This window comes from Syngnathus floridae, chromosome 16 (genome assembly GCF_059516105.1).
Source record: "Syngnathus floridae isolate MCC-2025c chromosome 16, RoL_Sflo_1.0, whole genome shotgun sequence".
Classification (NCBI taxonomy): domain Eukaryota; kingdom Metazoa; phylum Chordata; class Actinopteri; order Syngnathiformes; family Syngnathidae; genus Syngnathus; species Syngnathus floridae.
Window position 1 is genome coordinate 10,050,223 of NC_142428.1, and position 14,992 is coordinate 10,065,214.

Here is a 14,992-nt window from a genome sequence, read left to right on the forward strand (position 1 = left end):
TGGACTGTTGTCATTTTTTTACATGGACATTGTAATCATTTCAGAAACTAGCTGGTGAGCATTTGCGCTCCCGCCTCAAGTAACCGTCACCACGTTTCTGAGCTAAAAACGGTTTCGCCATTTCCTTCCTGCCATCGCTAACCTCATTAGTAGCATGAGGACACAAACGGAGAAGATAACGGTCAGACGTGTTTTGCCCGTAGGACAGTTGGGCTCTTCTAATATTGCTCATCGGTCCATTGGGATGTGCGCACCTAATCTTGAGCAGACGTTCAGAAATGCGCATTTGAATGCGGACATGCAAAGATATCGTCAGCGCTAAGTGCTGCCCACGTGAACTTGATGGTGCATTAGCCTCGTGGATCGATAGCAGGGCGATGCGAGGAAGACCGGGTGTCAGGTAGCGGGCTCTTTGCTTTGCCTTCACTATTCAACCGGCGCTGTCACATGCTGTTTCCAGAGTGTCGCCTTTCGAGAAACAATGACATCGTTGCGTAGCACGGGATTTTTTTAAAGGGTTGGCACCAGGACTGTGGACTCGGTCGGATTTTTGCACCGAGTCCGAGTCCGAGTTCGGCGTCTTGACCACCGAGTCCGAGTCCAGCTGTCCATTTTTTCTGTTAATTCATGTGACTGCTTTGTCTTTGTTCAAGGCTAATTTAGATCAAAATCTAAATAATTACAACAGTTTTGTGATGGCTTTGTCTTTATTAAACATATAAATGAATACAATAAACAGATACTTTCAAGTTTCAATTCAACGACTTGAGTTTGTTCTTAGGAACAAAATCGCCTCAACCAAGTCAGCCTTCATCGCGCCGCGCTGATCAGACATGATAAACTTGAGCCCGGAAAAGAGGCGCTTTACGCTGACTTGGCTGATTGGCATTGCTGTTAGTGTCTGAGTCGCTGCCTTGAGGCCGGACGCATTCTCAGCAGCATGATGAAAATAAAATTGAACGTATTTTATTTATTGTCGGACTCGGTCAAAATCAGCACCGAGTCCGGCAAAAATGACCGAGTCCGTCCGAGTCCCCGAGTCCGAGTCCACAGCCCTGGTTGGCACGCAGATCCGCCACCGTGATAGCGCCACAGTTCTCACTACTGCCGCATTCAAGATGATCGCATGAGCTCATCCCTCAAGTCCACCTGCAGCCAAAGTGATGCAGCATTTATTTCTGGCTCACCTTCAAAAGGGCATTGGTACAGCTTCTCAGTTTTATGGCTGCAGAGGAAAGGAATGAGCATTTCCTGACCATTGTGGCATCATTGGAAACAGGTCTCCTTAAGTATTGGCGGCCTCATCCCAAATTTGCCCCACCTTCTGCCACCGGTCTGATGGATGTCTTTCGCTGTCAATCCAAGCGCTTAGATGCTGCCAGCAAGCCTTCTTCTTGCAAGCTCACCATCTCATCAGTCAGCCTCATTACACGCCAACGCACATTTTATCACACCTCCGACCGACCCTGCGAGGCCTCCACTCAGTTCGTCGTGTGACACAATGACTTGTTTATGGACGTGATCCAGAATTTGATTCATGACCTAACTGCGAGTCGCCTTTTCAGCGATTGGACATCTCAGTATATGGTCCATTCGGGCATAGTCCTGTGGTTCTTTTGCCCACTCGATCCTCTGACATTTATTTCCATAGCATTGGTGCTTCCCATTTCTGTGTTTCATCTTCTTGGTACTTATTTGATCCTCTCTGTCGTTGGGCCCGATTGCACTTGGAAGTCTTTTGAAATATTTGCCGTTTCGTCCTATTGGTGCTGGTCCATTTGGGAATGTTTTTACCTTCATTTCACCTCAAAATGACCATTAAAGGCAATGAGCACATGAGGAATGAGCGGATGAGGTTCCACTCTTCGCGTGTCTGTAGCTCTTCCATGGACAGATCTCCACATTCCTGTTTGATTAGTTGATTAAAATGGCATTATCCTCAGCTGCGTAAAAACGACACAGTAAATAAGCGATGCTGATTCATATCAGCGTCAGCCTCGCCTCACATTAGCATTGGAAATTCTTCAGGTTCCTGGGCATGAGGCCGAGATGTAATTTTCCGCTGAGCCGCTGAAACGCTCACGTTGAAATTCTTGTTTTCACGGGATGTACTGTTCACACGGCTCAGGTTCATATTCTTTAAATCTGTCGTTAAATGTGCTCACAAAGTTGGACACAAACATCTGCCAGCGTTCATGCTAATTCAAATCAGATTTTCCTCTTTTCTTCTTCATCGTTGTCATGTTTTGCCATCAAAGGACTTTTCATCACTGATGCTGTGACATCATGTGAATTAAGACCGGCAGAATGAATCCTTTCCCAAAACAGAATGAGCAGCCTAACCCTAACGAAGCATCTCGTCACTCGGACTGGCCACCCCGTGCTGGTTGCCGGGGGAAGCGAGGGCAAAGAGCGTCGGCCGGCCGCCTAATGTCGTTTGCTGTGAATGAGGCCTCTTGCTCGTGTTCATTATCTCCACTTGGAATCATTTAGTTGCGTTTGCAAACATCCACTTGTTTCCAATTAAAATGCACGATGCAAAGTTCAAGAGGCTGCGGTTGCCATGGAAACCAGCTTCCAACCCGCTCCACTTCACGACCTGTAGACAGACGCTTGTGAGCGTGGACACCAGTATTTTCATCCGCGTGACGAAACCGCCGCCTCTCATGTGACGACCACGTGACACCTGTCCACGCATGTACTTCCACATGGGCGAGATCGTTTGCCTCATTAGCCTTCTTTAGAATTAACGTAGAGGAAGTGAGATTAAACGCTCCCATTGCTGTTTTCCGGCCCATCGTTGCAATCAGAAGCGCCTGCTCGTTGATAAGCTTGACTTGAAGAGACAACGTGTGCAAACGTTCAAGATCTGAAACTGAAACGGAATTCATTGCATTGTTGACGTGCACAATGTCGGACTTGAAGATGGAAAGGTTTCAATCCATCAGAGAATCTTTGGACTTTTCAACCAGTTGACAAACAAGAAAGGAGAACTTTGTCACAAAAAGTGGGGAGAAGAATACGCTTCCGCATTTCCACTACGATTGTAAAATGTTCCCATCTGACTGAGCATGTCACATGATTTTGTTGAGAATGGAAGAAAAACAAGAAGAAGAAGATACTGTAGCATTATGTGAAAAGTGAACGGCATCAGTCATGAGATGGCATTGCAAATCCATTTCCACGTGAATGAATGTTTGCATGTTCAGGTCACATTCCGGACCTTTACCCGACTCTCCACGCCGTCTTGGAAATACTTTACGGATAATCACATCAAGAAATGCGTCCCCTTGCCTTTCTCCCAACAAGACTACTCGAAAGCTGAGGCCTTTAAACTAGTCTATGGTGGTTCAGATGCGTTCGTTTCCTTTCCAGTCCAACCATTTGCACTTTTACTTCTTCAAAAATGGAATCCCTTGCCTGTTGTTACTGCAGACCAAAAGATCCCATCACAGAACTTTTGAAGTGGTGAAATTGTGTTGACACATACAAATTGCTAAGTGGCGCCATCTATCTGTCTTCTGAGGACGTTCAATGGGCTTTTGCTGAGTCAGCGGCACAACACCAGGCTCGCCTCTTTTTCTCATTTGCTGCAGTCAGCTGATGTCGGCCATCTCGTGAGAAGCCAGACGAGCGGGGCCGACCGGACTGCGGGCAGGCTTTTTTTTATTGGACCACACCCGCAGCCCCGCGGTGACCGATGTCTGCAGCAAAGGAGCGCATCGATCCCAGGCGGCTCTGGTCTTGCTGGCTTCTGCTTTTACCGGGCTGCTTTCATATTTTCAGATGAACTGAGCCATAAAACGAGTTTTGTGAGCAGAATGAGTCATGACAGTTAATATGCCGGCAAAACGTTGAGAGTGAAGATGAAGGAGGAAAGTATAGGAAATAAACATAAGCAGCTGCCTGCCCGAGAATTCTTTGGGACCCCAAACCTCTCGTAAAAACGGATTCATAAAATGTTCTTTGATTCAAAGCGGTTATTGTCTTGACATTTAAAAATATATCAAGAAGACTTTTCAAGAAGATGTGATCAAAACTGATCTGTAGGCACATCGAGGCAAGAGCGAGCGTTTCTGTCAAAGTTGCCAAAGCGTTCCACGTTTTTCGTGGCGATATGCGCAGCTGACAATCGCAAGAGCCACATGCTTTAGCCACTTGCCACAGCACTGCTGTCAGTGTCAGGACAGGAGAGATAAAGTGCAGGAAGATTAAGGACTATCATTGAAGATGAAAAAGGAGAGCAAAGTTAAGATTGGCCGAGGGAAGTTAAAAATCATGCAATTCAACTGCAAGGTTATGGCTTTGAACTTTAGTCCATCTGTCACATGCTTGATTTGTTTTGTATAGCTTGCACGGTTACCACCTAATTTCCACGACGCTTTTGAATGGATGATGAATTAAGATTTGGAGACAAGAACCAGCCTATGTTTTTTTTTAATTTACAAGTTTGGACACTAGGAAATCTTCGCATGAAAAATCGTTGTAAGTCCAATGAGAAACCGCGTAGCTGCATATTCGTCCCTCGAGACGTCATATCCGTGCCGTCATAAACAGAGAACGCTGTGTACAATAGTGGACCTGCATTACGGTCGTTTAACCACCAGAGAGCAACCTTCGCCGAGCTTTTGTATCCTCAGCGGTTTGAGTTGACAAATTGGTTACCTAGTTGTACTAGGTTAATCTTGGTTTTCCTTTTTTAATCACTTCACTGGTTTCTTTTATATCAAACAAATTATTTTAGGTTCATTATTTAGGTTCATCCATCAGCTGACAAAGACGCGTCACAACCACATCGGTGACACTCTGATGAAGGCGGAAGAAACCGCCGAAACATATCAGGTAATGAACCTAAAATAATTTGTTTGATATAAAAGAAACCAGTGAAGTGATTAAATTGGTTACCTATTGTCCTTTTTTTTTCTTTATGTTCAAATGACTTAGACAATGCTGCTATCATGTTAACATTATTTCTTAAAATCATTAGGTAAAGGGAGTGTATTGAACAAGTCAGTCTGTGTTTGCGTGCACATGTATGTTTTGTTGGTAGTTAAAAAAGGACAAGTGTTATTTTTGTAGTTTCTGTATTGGTTAATAAAATCTATAAAATACATAATGTGAATTATTACCAGTAAACGCATCCTTCATTCATTTACATTTAAATATATACATATAGAGCTTTCTCTACAACATACAGCTTTTGTGCTTATATAACCCCAACACACGTATAAATAACACTGCAGTGTTCTCTGAAATTAAATAACAAATAATATTTCATTGGTCAGCCTCCTCTGTATGCTCTCGGTCTTTCTACACAGAAGAGAAAGACTGAAAAACAAGTCACAGGAGCGAGCATAGGTCTCACGCAATTGGCCAGCTGCACCAGCCTTGGACAAAACAAGGTGGAAGCTCCTCCCAATGGACGAGTGACGTAAGCGGTGCTTCCTCACCCACCCCACCCACCCCTCCCCCTCCTCCTGCTTGCCGGCCCCTCCCTGGCTACTTGCTTGTCACCCTGTGAGGAAACATGAAGCCAGAGCACAGAAGAAGGGCTGTGGTGGTGGGGCGGGTTTGTGTGCTTGAGTGTATGACGCTCAAGTAGCCTCAGGCCATGTCCACATCAACACAGATATTGTCAGAAAGGCTGTTTTTCGTTTACTTGCATTTGGGCCATTGGCCCTCAAGAAAACGTTGGGGTTATGTACTGGCCCAAGTTTTTGGTCTACGTGTTTTACATGTCAACCTTATCGTTGAGAGGTTCTGGCTTTAAATCTTGGCTGCTACATGGTGTTTGGTATGAATCGGTATTATAGAAAATGGATGACCAGCGAGAACTGCTGATGTAGCTTTTTCAGCCTTCAGATTGGTTGATATGGACACCAAACTCAACAAATGGATTCTTGTGTACAAAGAGAGGTGTTTTGTGAAATCCTCATTGTGATTGGCTCACAAGTTCCTGAATGTGTGGACGTGGCCTGAGACGTACAAACAGTAAGGCACATTGTTGAAATGAGTCCTTGCGGGAAAGCTAAAATTCTGAACGATCGGTTCACAGGAGTGCCAACATCAAGAGGTAGAATGGGAGTAAAAAGTAAAAGTTTTGCCCTGGAGCTTTTCATATACAAAACTATTTCCATAAAACCTCAATCATAAAAACAAAAATGCCATCAAAATACAATTGAGAGATACGAGGCAGCGAAGAAGCCCCAGTGGCGTCAAAGCGTCTTGACTTCTAAAAACGAGGAGTAATGTGTCAACAAAATGGCCCAATGTTGAAATGAGTCCTTGCGGGAAAGCTAAAATTCTGAACGATCGGTTCACAGGAGTGCCAACATCAAGAGGTAGAATGGGAGTAAACAGTAAAAGTTTTGCCCTGGAGCTTTTCATATACAAAACTACTTCCATAAAACCTCAATCATAAAAACAAAAATGCCATCAAAATACAATTGAGAGATACGAGGCAGCGAAGAAGCCCCAGTGGCGTCAAAGCGTCTTGACTTCCAAAAACGAGGAGTGTTGTGTCAACAAAATGGCCCAAGAAAACCTGGTGACAAAGTCACAAATGCCGAAGGCAACCACGCAGGGGTTCTATGTACTGGTGGATCAGGACTTGACCAAGATCTCCATGATGTGATCCAGCTCATTGACGTCCATCAGGCATGACTGGATACCTCCACTGGTGCCTTTCTCATTATTGTCCGCCCAGAAGGACACGCTGAGGGGCCACAGAGAGCCCGCCGTCCAGCCCCCGGACAGGTCAGATGTTTCGTACATGGACGTATCGATGTCTTCAAAGATATCGTCCAGGGCCAAGTCACTGAGGTAGCCCATGGCGTTCACCACATCGCTACACGCCCCAATGTTCGCTTCCTGGGAGGATTCCAGTTGTGTGGACGGACTGTTTCTGCCACCCTCTGTACACCCGGGACACGTGTGGTCCTCATACAGAAGAGGGGAGTCCGGAGTGCAGAGGATCACACTCTTGTTCTCCTCTGAGTTGTTGAGCATGTCGCCCTGAATCTGCCGCAGCGTGTTGATGAGAAGCACCGAGCGACGCAGGCTGAGCTCCACGCCGGCCCGGTAGCGTTGCAGCTTCTCCAGGCTGAGGCCCAGCAAGCGCTGACGCATGTCGCCGGCGCCGCCTGATATTACCTCCATGGTGTCGACCTCGCCATCACCGCGCCGCTGCTTCTCCTCGCCGGCCGCGTCCAACCCCTCCACGCAGCTCCACTTCCGCTTCACGCCGCGACCCAACATCGACCTGCAGGAAGTTTTTTCCACATATTATAAGCACATACTTGTAATAATACAACTGTTTTTACAACTTTAGCTGTTTCACTCCAATATCCCATCATATATCGGTACCTTTCCGATTCCTGGCTTTTAGCAGAACTGGTGTTTAACTATACTGGTCCTGGCATTTCTCTGTTATTGCCTTGTGACTGTTCCAAATTGTTGGAATCAACATTTGCATGTTGATTCCAACCTTCTATCCCGTATCAATACCTTTCACGCGAAAGGCCTCCTGGGAAAATTAGCAATTCATGTTGGCAGGCACCACCATCGTGTTAGCGTCCTGGTATATGTAACAGTGACCAAACAGGTCCAATTTTTCTTCTCCTGATGTCCTGTCCCAACAGTCCTATCTGGGACACCTGGGATTTTTGTTGTTGTCATGACTCAGAGGCTGTGATGCGTAAGATTTTACTCATGCAGAAAAGGCGCCGCTCCATCTACTAGAGGGAAAGTCAGACCAGGTAGCGGCAGGTTCGAGAAGATGGTTCTACCAACCGCACGTGGAACTCCAAAGAGGGAGGTTGGCGAGTGAGTCCTTAAAGCTGACACTCAGTCTGTATTCAATTTGCTTCTGATAATTTTAATGACAAAACACACACGTCATGAACGTCATGCTGCTCTGTTGGGCTCGAGCTCTCGATGTGGGTAACGAACCGGTCCCGCTCGTGAGCCGAGTTTAAAAGTTCCGAATTATTTAATTCAAGCCAACAAACCTTATTTGTCCTCGGCCCGCGTCATGAGAAGAAACAATCCCCCGTAAAGTCCGTTTCTTCGGCCGTGTTATGTCGCCGTCGAGTCCGTAGAGAAGAGGAGGAATGTTCGGTCCCGGTGGAGGGGGTGAGGGTGGAGGTGGGGGGTTTCGAAATATGGGTTGGACCGGGGCTTCTTAAACCAGTTGTAATTGGTCCATTTGACCGTCCTTCAAGCATCCACCTCCGCCACTCACGGGGCTATGAATGTGCGGCGGCTGCGATACGTTCAGATGCCGCTCCGAGAACGTAGGAACTCGGGATCGGGTGGCTGCACACGTGAGCCACCTAAGTGATTGGACCAATTGCGGTTTTGTGTGTAACTGGATATAAAAGTGTGATGTTAGGAATTGATATCTTTGCTGTGAAACGAAACAGTACAAAAATAACACTTTTTGAAGACTTATCAAAACTACCGCAGTTTTCTAACGTTTGCACATAAAAATAACATTGTGTTTTCTGTCCTATGATGACACAAAACTATTAGGCGCAAATACATCTGAATGCTTTATGCTGGCGCAAATTAAAAAGCGACATGAACCGGAGGGTGTTGTCAGATGTACGTGTGTTTCCTGAGTGCGACATTTTAAAGCGACCGATGACGCAGAGCCAGAGGGTTGGGGGCGGGAGGGGTGGTTGAGCGGAAGCAGTCAGGCAGATACCAAATAAGGAGTTTCCACGGTCATGTTTTGCGTCTTTCGCCAAAAAGCAGTGAGCGCATCACTCGAGCTTTCTCAAGTTTTTCTCTCGTTCTTCTTTTCTGACCTGAACACGTTTTCATTATGATTTGGCCTACTTCTCCCTTAGATATCTGTATGTTCATTTAAAAAAAATACTTACTGCTGGCTATTTGTGCTAAAAATGTTATCAGCCATCAATTAAATTCATTAAATCCAGATTTGCTTTAGTATATTTGTGTCATTTTTCTGTTGAAAGCCCATCACCTCAACTACCAGTCTTCTTATACCAGTATACAATAACATCAAATTTGAAATTTAAGGGGACATTTTAAGTGAATCTAACTTATTAATAGTTGACAATTCTCACTGAGGTTATGGTGGCATTCTCCTTTTGCTTTTGTCTCCAGCAAGTTGGATGCATGCATAGTCGGATTCGGTTGACTTGTACAACATTGCACCTCTTTGGCTTCAAAATAAATTTGATTGCGCCCTCTGTGTGCATTGGGTGATTGTCCATCTGCACTGTGTGGCGCTGTCTGTCCAGTGAGCTCTGAAGCATTTGGCTGAATATGAGCAGATTTCTCAATTCATCCTGCGTTCGTCTGTAGTCACATCCAGGGAAGAGGAGGAACCACTTTCATGGATGACAGTTTGTTCACACTCGCCATTGGGCTGTGATGAAGACACTTATTCATTTCTCTCCTTCCAAGTTAATCCTAGAAGCAGTTCTCGTGTCTTTCCAAATGGCTTCCCACCCTCCTGCTCGTCTCTTTTTCTTTTTCTGCTGAGTCACCATCAGGCTGTTAAATCTTTAACAAGATGGTCACAAAGGCTTGGCAGCCGTCCATCACGCTAAGGTACGCTTCTTGCTCAGTTTTCTTTTCCATTCAAGTTCAAGTGTTGGTAAAGGTTTAGTAGGGGTGCAAGTTTGTGCACATATCAGTCTGGTGACTACTGAACAGTGTTGAGTCTGATGAGTGTGTGCTTTGTCACCTGAGTAGAAGCTGCATGTGAAGACAAAGGCCGCAATTTAAGTGCACCTTTTCATTACTGGCTACGTGGCGCCACTGGAAAGTCTTTCAGTTTGAAAAAATATCTATTTTTATAGGTTTTTAAACATCAAAACTTTCACCTGCCTTGCAGTTACATTGTAACGCGACAATATTTAAGGGAAAAAAGGGAAAATATCGATGAAATAACTATAATGAATACAAAGGCACACAAGACAACCAATAGTTGCATCTTTTATTATAAAAAAATATTTACAAAGACACTACAAGTTTTTGTCAGCATATAAAAAAATGCATACAGTTTTTGACAACGATAGTATTAAGTCTTTGAAGTTCTAGCTCCCATTGCGACCAGCGTGACATCCTTCAGGAGTGTGTGTACGTGTGTAATACTGAACTTATGTGTTTGTCAATACATGTTTACATTGCCTGAGTTCTCCACTGTCGTCGTCTTCACCGCCGCTGTGAGCGTCCATTTTTGCAGAAAGGCAACTGTTTGCATAAAAGGACTTTAAAGGACATTGAAGTCATATACAATCATTTTCGTAACGCGCATGACGGAGCTGCATAGTGATTGGAATTGTGACCCGGTTCTTGTGATTATTTAAACAAAAATGGAATCATCAATAGGTACTGCACTCAAGACGGGAAAAAAAATAGGTGACAAATTTTCATTTGGGCCGAATGGGTGATGTGTGTGGTGCGGATGTACCTACAGATAGAATAAATACAATAAATTAAAAAAAATAATAAATTAGCAATATGGCTTCTTCTGATAGAAAGGTGTGTTTTTGCTTCCCTGGCTTGAAAAAAATAAAACAAAAAAGCTTTGGAGCAAGTGAAGTAAAATCAGCACTGGTATAAACATTTTTAAAAAAGCTTGACAATGGCAAAAAAAAAAAAAAAAGTTCGGGAAGACACTCGAGTCTCAAATGTGGCCATGTTAAAAATCTCAGAAAAAAATTACGGGAACAGGAATATCAAATGATACTTGCAAAAATCCCCCCCCCCATAATGCAAAATATATATTTCTATATACATATACGTACATATACATATATTCCATTCATAATTGCTCAAATATTTAGGAAAATATGCATGAATTTAAAGATGTGGATATTTGTTCGGAATTGTTGATGTCGTTGTAGTGTGAAGACTTCCAATAAATACCGAGCGGGAGCTAGCGCAACGGACGTAAACATGGAAAAAAAAAAACATAGAAACAGACTGTTGCAAATAGAGTTTGCAAAAATTCTGACAATTGGAAAAAAATTCCCTAACTTCCCATAAAAACTGAAGCGGAATTTACAAATGAGTATTGTTAGAATCGATTAATCAGATAAAAGTTTCATATGCCATTTTGTTCGATTGCAAAATATTTTTTGCTCCAATTACTGTTTCTTAACAGATTAATTTGTTCATTTGATATTCTTTAACAATAGTTTTTAAAACTAGATGATTATTTTCAGTTAATTATTGGTGGGTTATCTCAATTCAAGTTTGGTCCAGATTAGCCGTAAATTGCATGGGTCCACTGTAGTCCCGATTTACCAGTTTGTGTTTCTCAACCCATCATTTGTATTTTTCTTTTGGGTTTGTATTGCAAGCAGAAATTTCAGTTACGAATAAGCTATCGATACACCATTGCTTGGGCCAAGTGGGAAAAAAGACAGAGCAATTTCGGTAGCATGATATCCCACATTTGGGTAAGGAGAGCTATCGATTTTGCATGGATGACTGCTTCTGACAAAAACTAAAATATTTCAATTCATGCATCCTTCCCTAAAATTGTCCCCAATTCTTCCGTAAAGTTTCAAACCTGGAAACCATTTTCCCCAGCTTAACTTCCTTTGGCTAAACTTTTGTGGAATTGTACTGGAACCTTTCCACCACTTTGCAACCCTACTTGTGAACGTGTTCCTCCGTGTCTGGAATATACTGTTCGAGTAAAAACAAAAGAACATAAAAATGTCCCAATGGGAGCTGCCGATCCGAAAAATCATTTTTGGCTCGCAGATAATTTCCCACTTTGCCCCTCCCACAATCTGGCTGTGTAACAAAAGCACATTCAGGAAAGTCCACGGCGGTGCTGAGCTTCAAGAGCCCACAATGATCTCCATGATGTGGTCCAGTTCGTTCAGGTCCGACCGGCAGCTTGTGCTGGGGCTGAGAGGTTGCGGCCCGTGGGAGGAAAGGCTCTCTAGCAGGTCGTAAGGTCCCATCTTAGGGGCGCTCTGCATGCCTGTCAGCACTGTGTCCAGCTCATAGTAGGATGGGTCCACGTCCGAGAACAGCTCCTCCAGCGCCGGGTCTGGGGTGGGTGGCGGCGGCGGCTGCTTGATCTCAAAAGTGCCAAAAACCTGCTCCCCCGGCTTGGATTCCACCTCGGGGCGGTCCTCGTCGTCCTCGCCCTCCGACTCCTCGCCGTCCTCGTCATCCTCCTCACGCTCCTCCCAGCAGGGCCCCATCCCAAAAGGGCCCGCCAGATAGGACTGCGTGGAAAGGACCTCTTTGTGGTCCCCCGCTTCCATCACCACCTCCTCTGTGTGGTAGCCCTCGTCCAGGCCGCCCATCAGAGGGTACGGTTTGGGGCTCTGACCGGCCGCCGCCGCCGGGTCCGACTGCCGGCACAGCACCTCGGTGGCCACCAGGCGATCGGCGGGGCACTGGGCGGCGGCCAGGGCTTGCGTCATGATCTGCCAGGTGCCGTCCTGAGTCATCTCCTCCTGGATTTGCCGTACCGTGTTGGCAATGAGCACCGAGCGGCACAGGTTGGGCTCAACCAGCATGTGGCACAGCTGAAGTTTGATGAGCGACATGTCCAGGAGAGACTGGCGCTGAAGGCTATATGAGGGCGATGGCGTCCGAGCTGTCGCTGGCCCCTGTACGCCAGGACTGGTTGCTGTCACCGCCTCCTCCGCCGAGTCTAGGAACTTACGCTTGGTGCCCTTTGAATACATGTCGTCTTGTCTGAAGGTGGCAAAACAAACAAACAAAAAACAGAGTAAAATTGGCCCCTACTGAAAATCCTTAATATGGCTTTTTCGTTCGCCGAATGTCGTGAGTCTTGAACATTATTTAGTGAGTGTGAGACACACATCTAAACTGGTGGAACCAGATTCAGATGCTCACCCAGGGAGGCAGAAAAAGTAACTTCCTGATTGTTTTTCACAACAAGATTCATTTCACTATGCACTATTAACTATTTTTTTTACCACTTTTCCAAATCCTTGAACTACTGCTTTTAAAAAAAGCAACTATCAACAGTTTTCGCAACATTTTGTGGTGTTACTATATAGACTTGTGAAACCTTGTTTACCCTGAAACCACAACTGATTTATCCATAGCCCTCCCTTAAAGAGTCAATTGCATTTTCACTGATGGGGGCAACACCTCATCCATCAAGCCTGCAAATTTGTCATTCAGCCAAACGTTTGAGAAGCTAAAGCTGACAATTGGCCCTCAATGATTCTTTGTATAATCAAATAATCTGACAGTTATTTGACCTCATATTGGATTTTGAAAAAAAATCCATTCCTTCATTAGAAATCACAATTCATTAAAGCGGCAACATTAAAGTAAGGCTAAGCATGCTACACTGCCTTTCAAGGAAAACAATGTATATTTTAAAGTAGAGAGGTAGGAAGGCTGTATTTGTAACACTAACTGAATCATACAAATAAACTAACACAGTACCAAATATCGTTACGTTGGCTGTCTTACCAACTACAGTTTTTGTCTTTAAAAAAATCCTGACAGGTCACTAGCCCATGATGTTATATAAGCACATCAGCCAGCGGGTGTGATAAAAGTAGATACACAAAGGCATTAGGAAAAACATGATGAATGTGATTGAAAAAAAACACAAACAATATCATGTGATTAGCCACATCGTTGTTTTGATGAAAGATGGATGGTGGGGGGGTCAACGGCGCATTGTAGCCACTAGACACTCTTCCGCGCCTTTTAAGTCCGGTCTGGCGTGTAACGGCATCTTGCTGCATTTTATGAAAATGTGACGTTGGGGGTAATTTCAGTGTCATACGTATTCGAGGTGGTCGAATGTACAATGGGCGGAAACAAAGCGACAAGACGACGTCTCGCCGTACGTCAATGACCGTTAGCGTGACCCATCCCCCACCGCCAGCTAAGGCCTTGCCTCGACCGTCATCAATCAATCAACTGCGCTCTCTTGGTCGGGGTTATTCTCCCCGTTACTCCATCACCGGGTCCCACTCAACGTCGACGTTGTCGCCCCTATCTTTTGAGTGGGTGGCCCGCAAGGTCTGTGAATGTGAGCCGCCCAGATTAGCTGGCGCTCCGCTTTTGTCTCCCCAACCACCGCACTACAATGAGGCCATTTTGCGGTGCTAAGCTAACAGCTAGCCGGAGGTGGGGGCCGAGCGGGCGACAATGTGGCGGTGAAACGAGCATAAGCAGGATTTAATCGTCGTAAAAGTTGGCGGACGTGTCAGTCGTATGTCGCTCGATTATTCTCGCGTTTCAAAAAGCGAACGCCAACAGGCCAATTAGCCTGTAAGGCGACCACTCGATCGTCCGCGGCGTTTCCTCCTCCTCCTTCACGACACCCCCACCCCCATCACTTTTTTAAGTTGTTAAACACAAACAAACAACGCGAGGGTGCCGGCTTTTTCTCTTCCTTTAAATGGCGACGAGCGGTAGACTCAAAGCTCACCTCACTCTTATTTTCTTCCGATCTCACTCATAGGATCGTCGGCGGTGAAAGCAGAGCAGAACGTTCCGATGAGATCATTCATGCCACGGCTTCAAAAAGTGAAGCGCCTCTCCTCTCTCTCTGCGCACTCGCTTGCTCGCTCGCTGCGGCTGCTGCTGCTGTGGAGCCGCCAACACCGCTGTGCACAGCCACTCGATTGAGTCAGCCAGGGAGTGAGAACTCCAACCAAGCAGCCAGCCAGCCAGCCAGCCGGGGCACGGACAGGGAGACGAAGGCGAAGGGGGGAGGGGAATCGACAGACGCGAGCACACGCACACGACCAACGTTTGCTTTCTTGTGGTGGCGAATCAACACGATTGCTCCACACGATTTCTCCGCTGAAAGGCCACGCGAAAGCAACTCATAATGTGGAGTCACACTAATCGCTTGTCTTTTCAAGTTGCTCATCACTTGACGGTCAAGTAGACGTGGGGGTACGATGTCTAGTTGTCTACATTTTCTCCGGGTGGGTTACGAGAAAAGTGGTGTGGCGAACCGACCACTTTGACCGGGTAGAAGTGT

At 45.5% G+C, this 14,992-nt stretch overlaps 2 protein-coding genes across 2 annotated transcripts; both read right to left on the reverse strand.

Annotated features, from left to right (window-relative positions):
- Positions 1 to 5,067: 5,067 nt before the first annotated feature.
- LOC148385640 (cell division cycle-associated protein 4-like) lies at positions 5,068 to 8,168 on the reverse strand. Its single transcript, XM_088356310.1, has 2 exons — positions 8,010 to 8,168; positions 5,068 to 7,261 (listed from the first exon to the last, which is right to left on the reverse strand). The coding sequence occupies exon 2, from the start codon at positions 7,255 to 7,257 to the stop codon at positions 6,604 to 6,606; it is 654 nt and encodes a 217-aa protein (XP_088212436.1). The 5' UTR covers positions 7,258 to 7,261; positions 8,010 to 8,168; the 3' UTR covers positions 5,068 to 6,603.
- Positions 8,169 to 9,956: 1,788 nt separating this feature from the next.
- Positions 9,957 to 14,750, reverse strand: cdca4 (cell division cycle associated 4). The gene is made up of 2 exons (XM_088400156.1): positions 14,432 to 14,750; positions 9,957 to 12,705 (listed from the first exon to the last, which is right to left on the reverse strand). The coding sequence occupies exon 2, from the start codon at positions 12,693 to 12,695 to the stop codon at positions 11,832 to 11,834; it is 864 nt and encodes a 287-aa protein (XP_088256282.1). The 5' UTR covers positions 12,696 to 12,705; positions 14,432 to 14,750; the 3' UTR covers positions 9,957 to 11,831.
- Between the last annotated feature and the right edge of the window lie 242 nt (positions 14,751 to 14,992).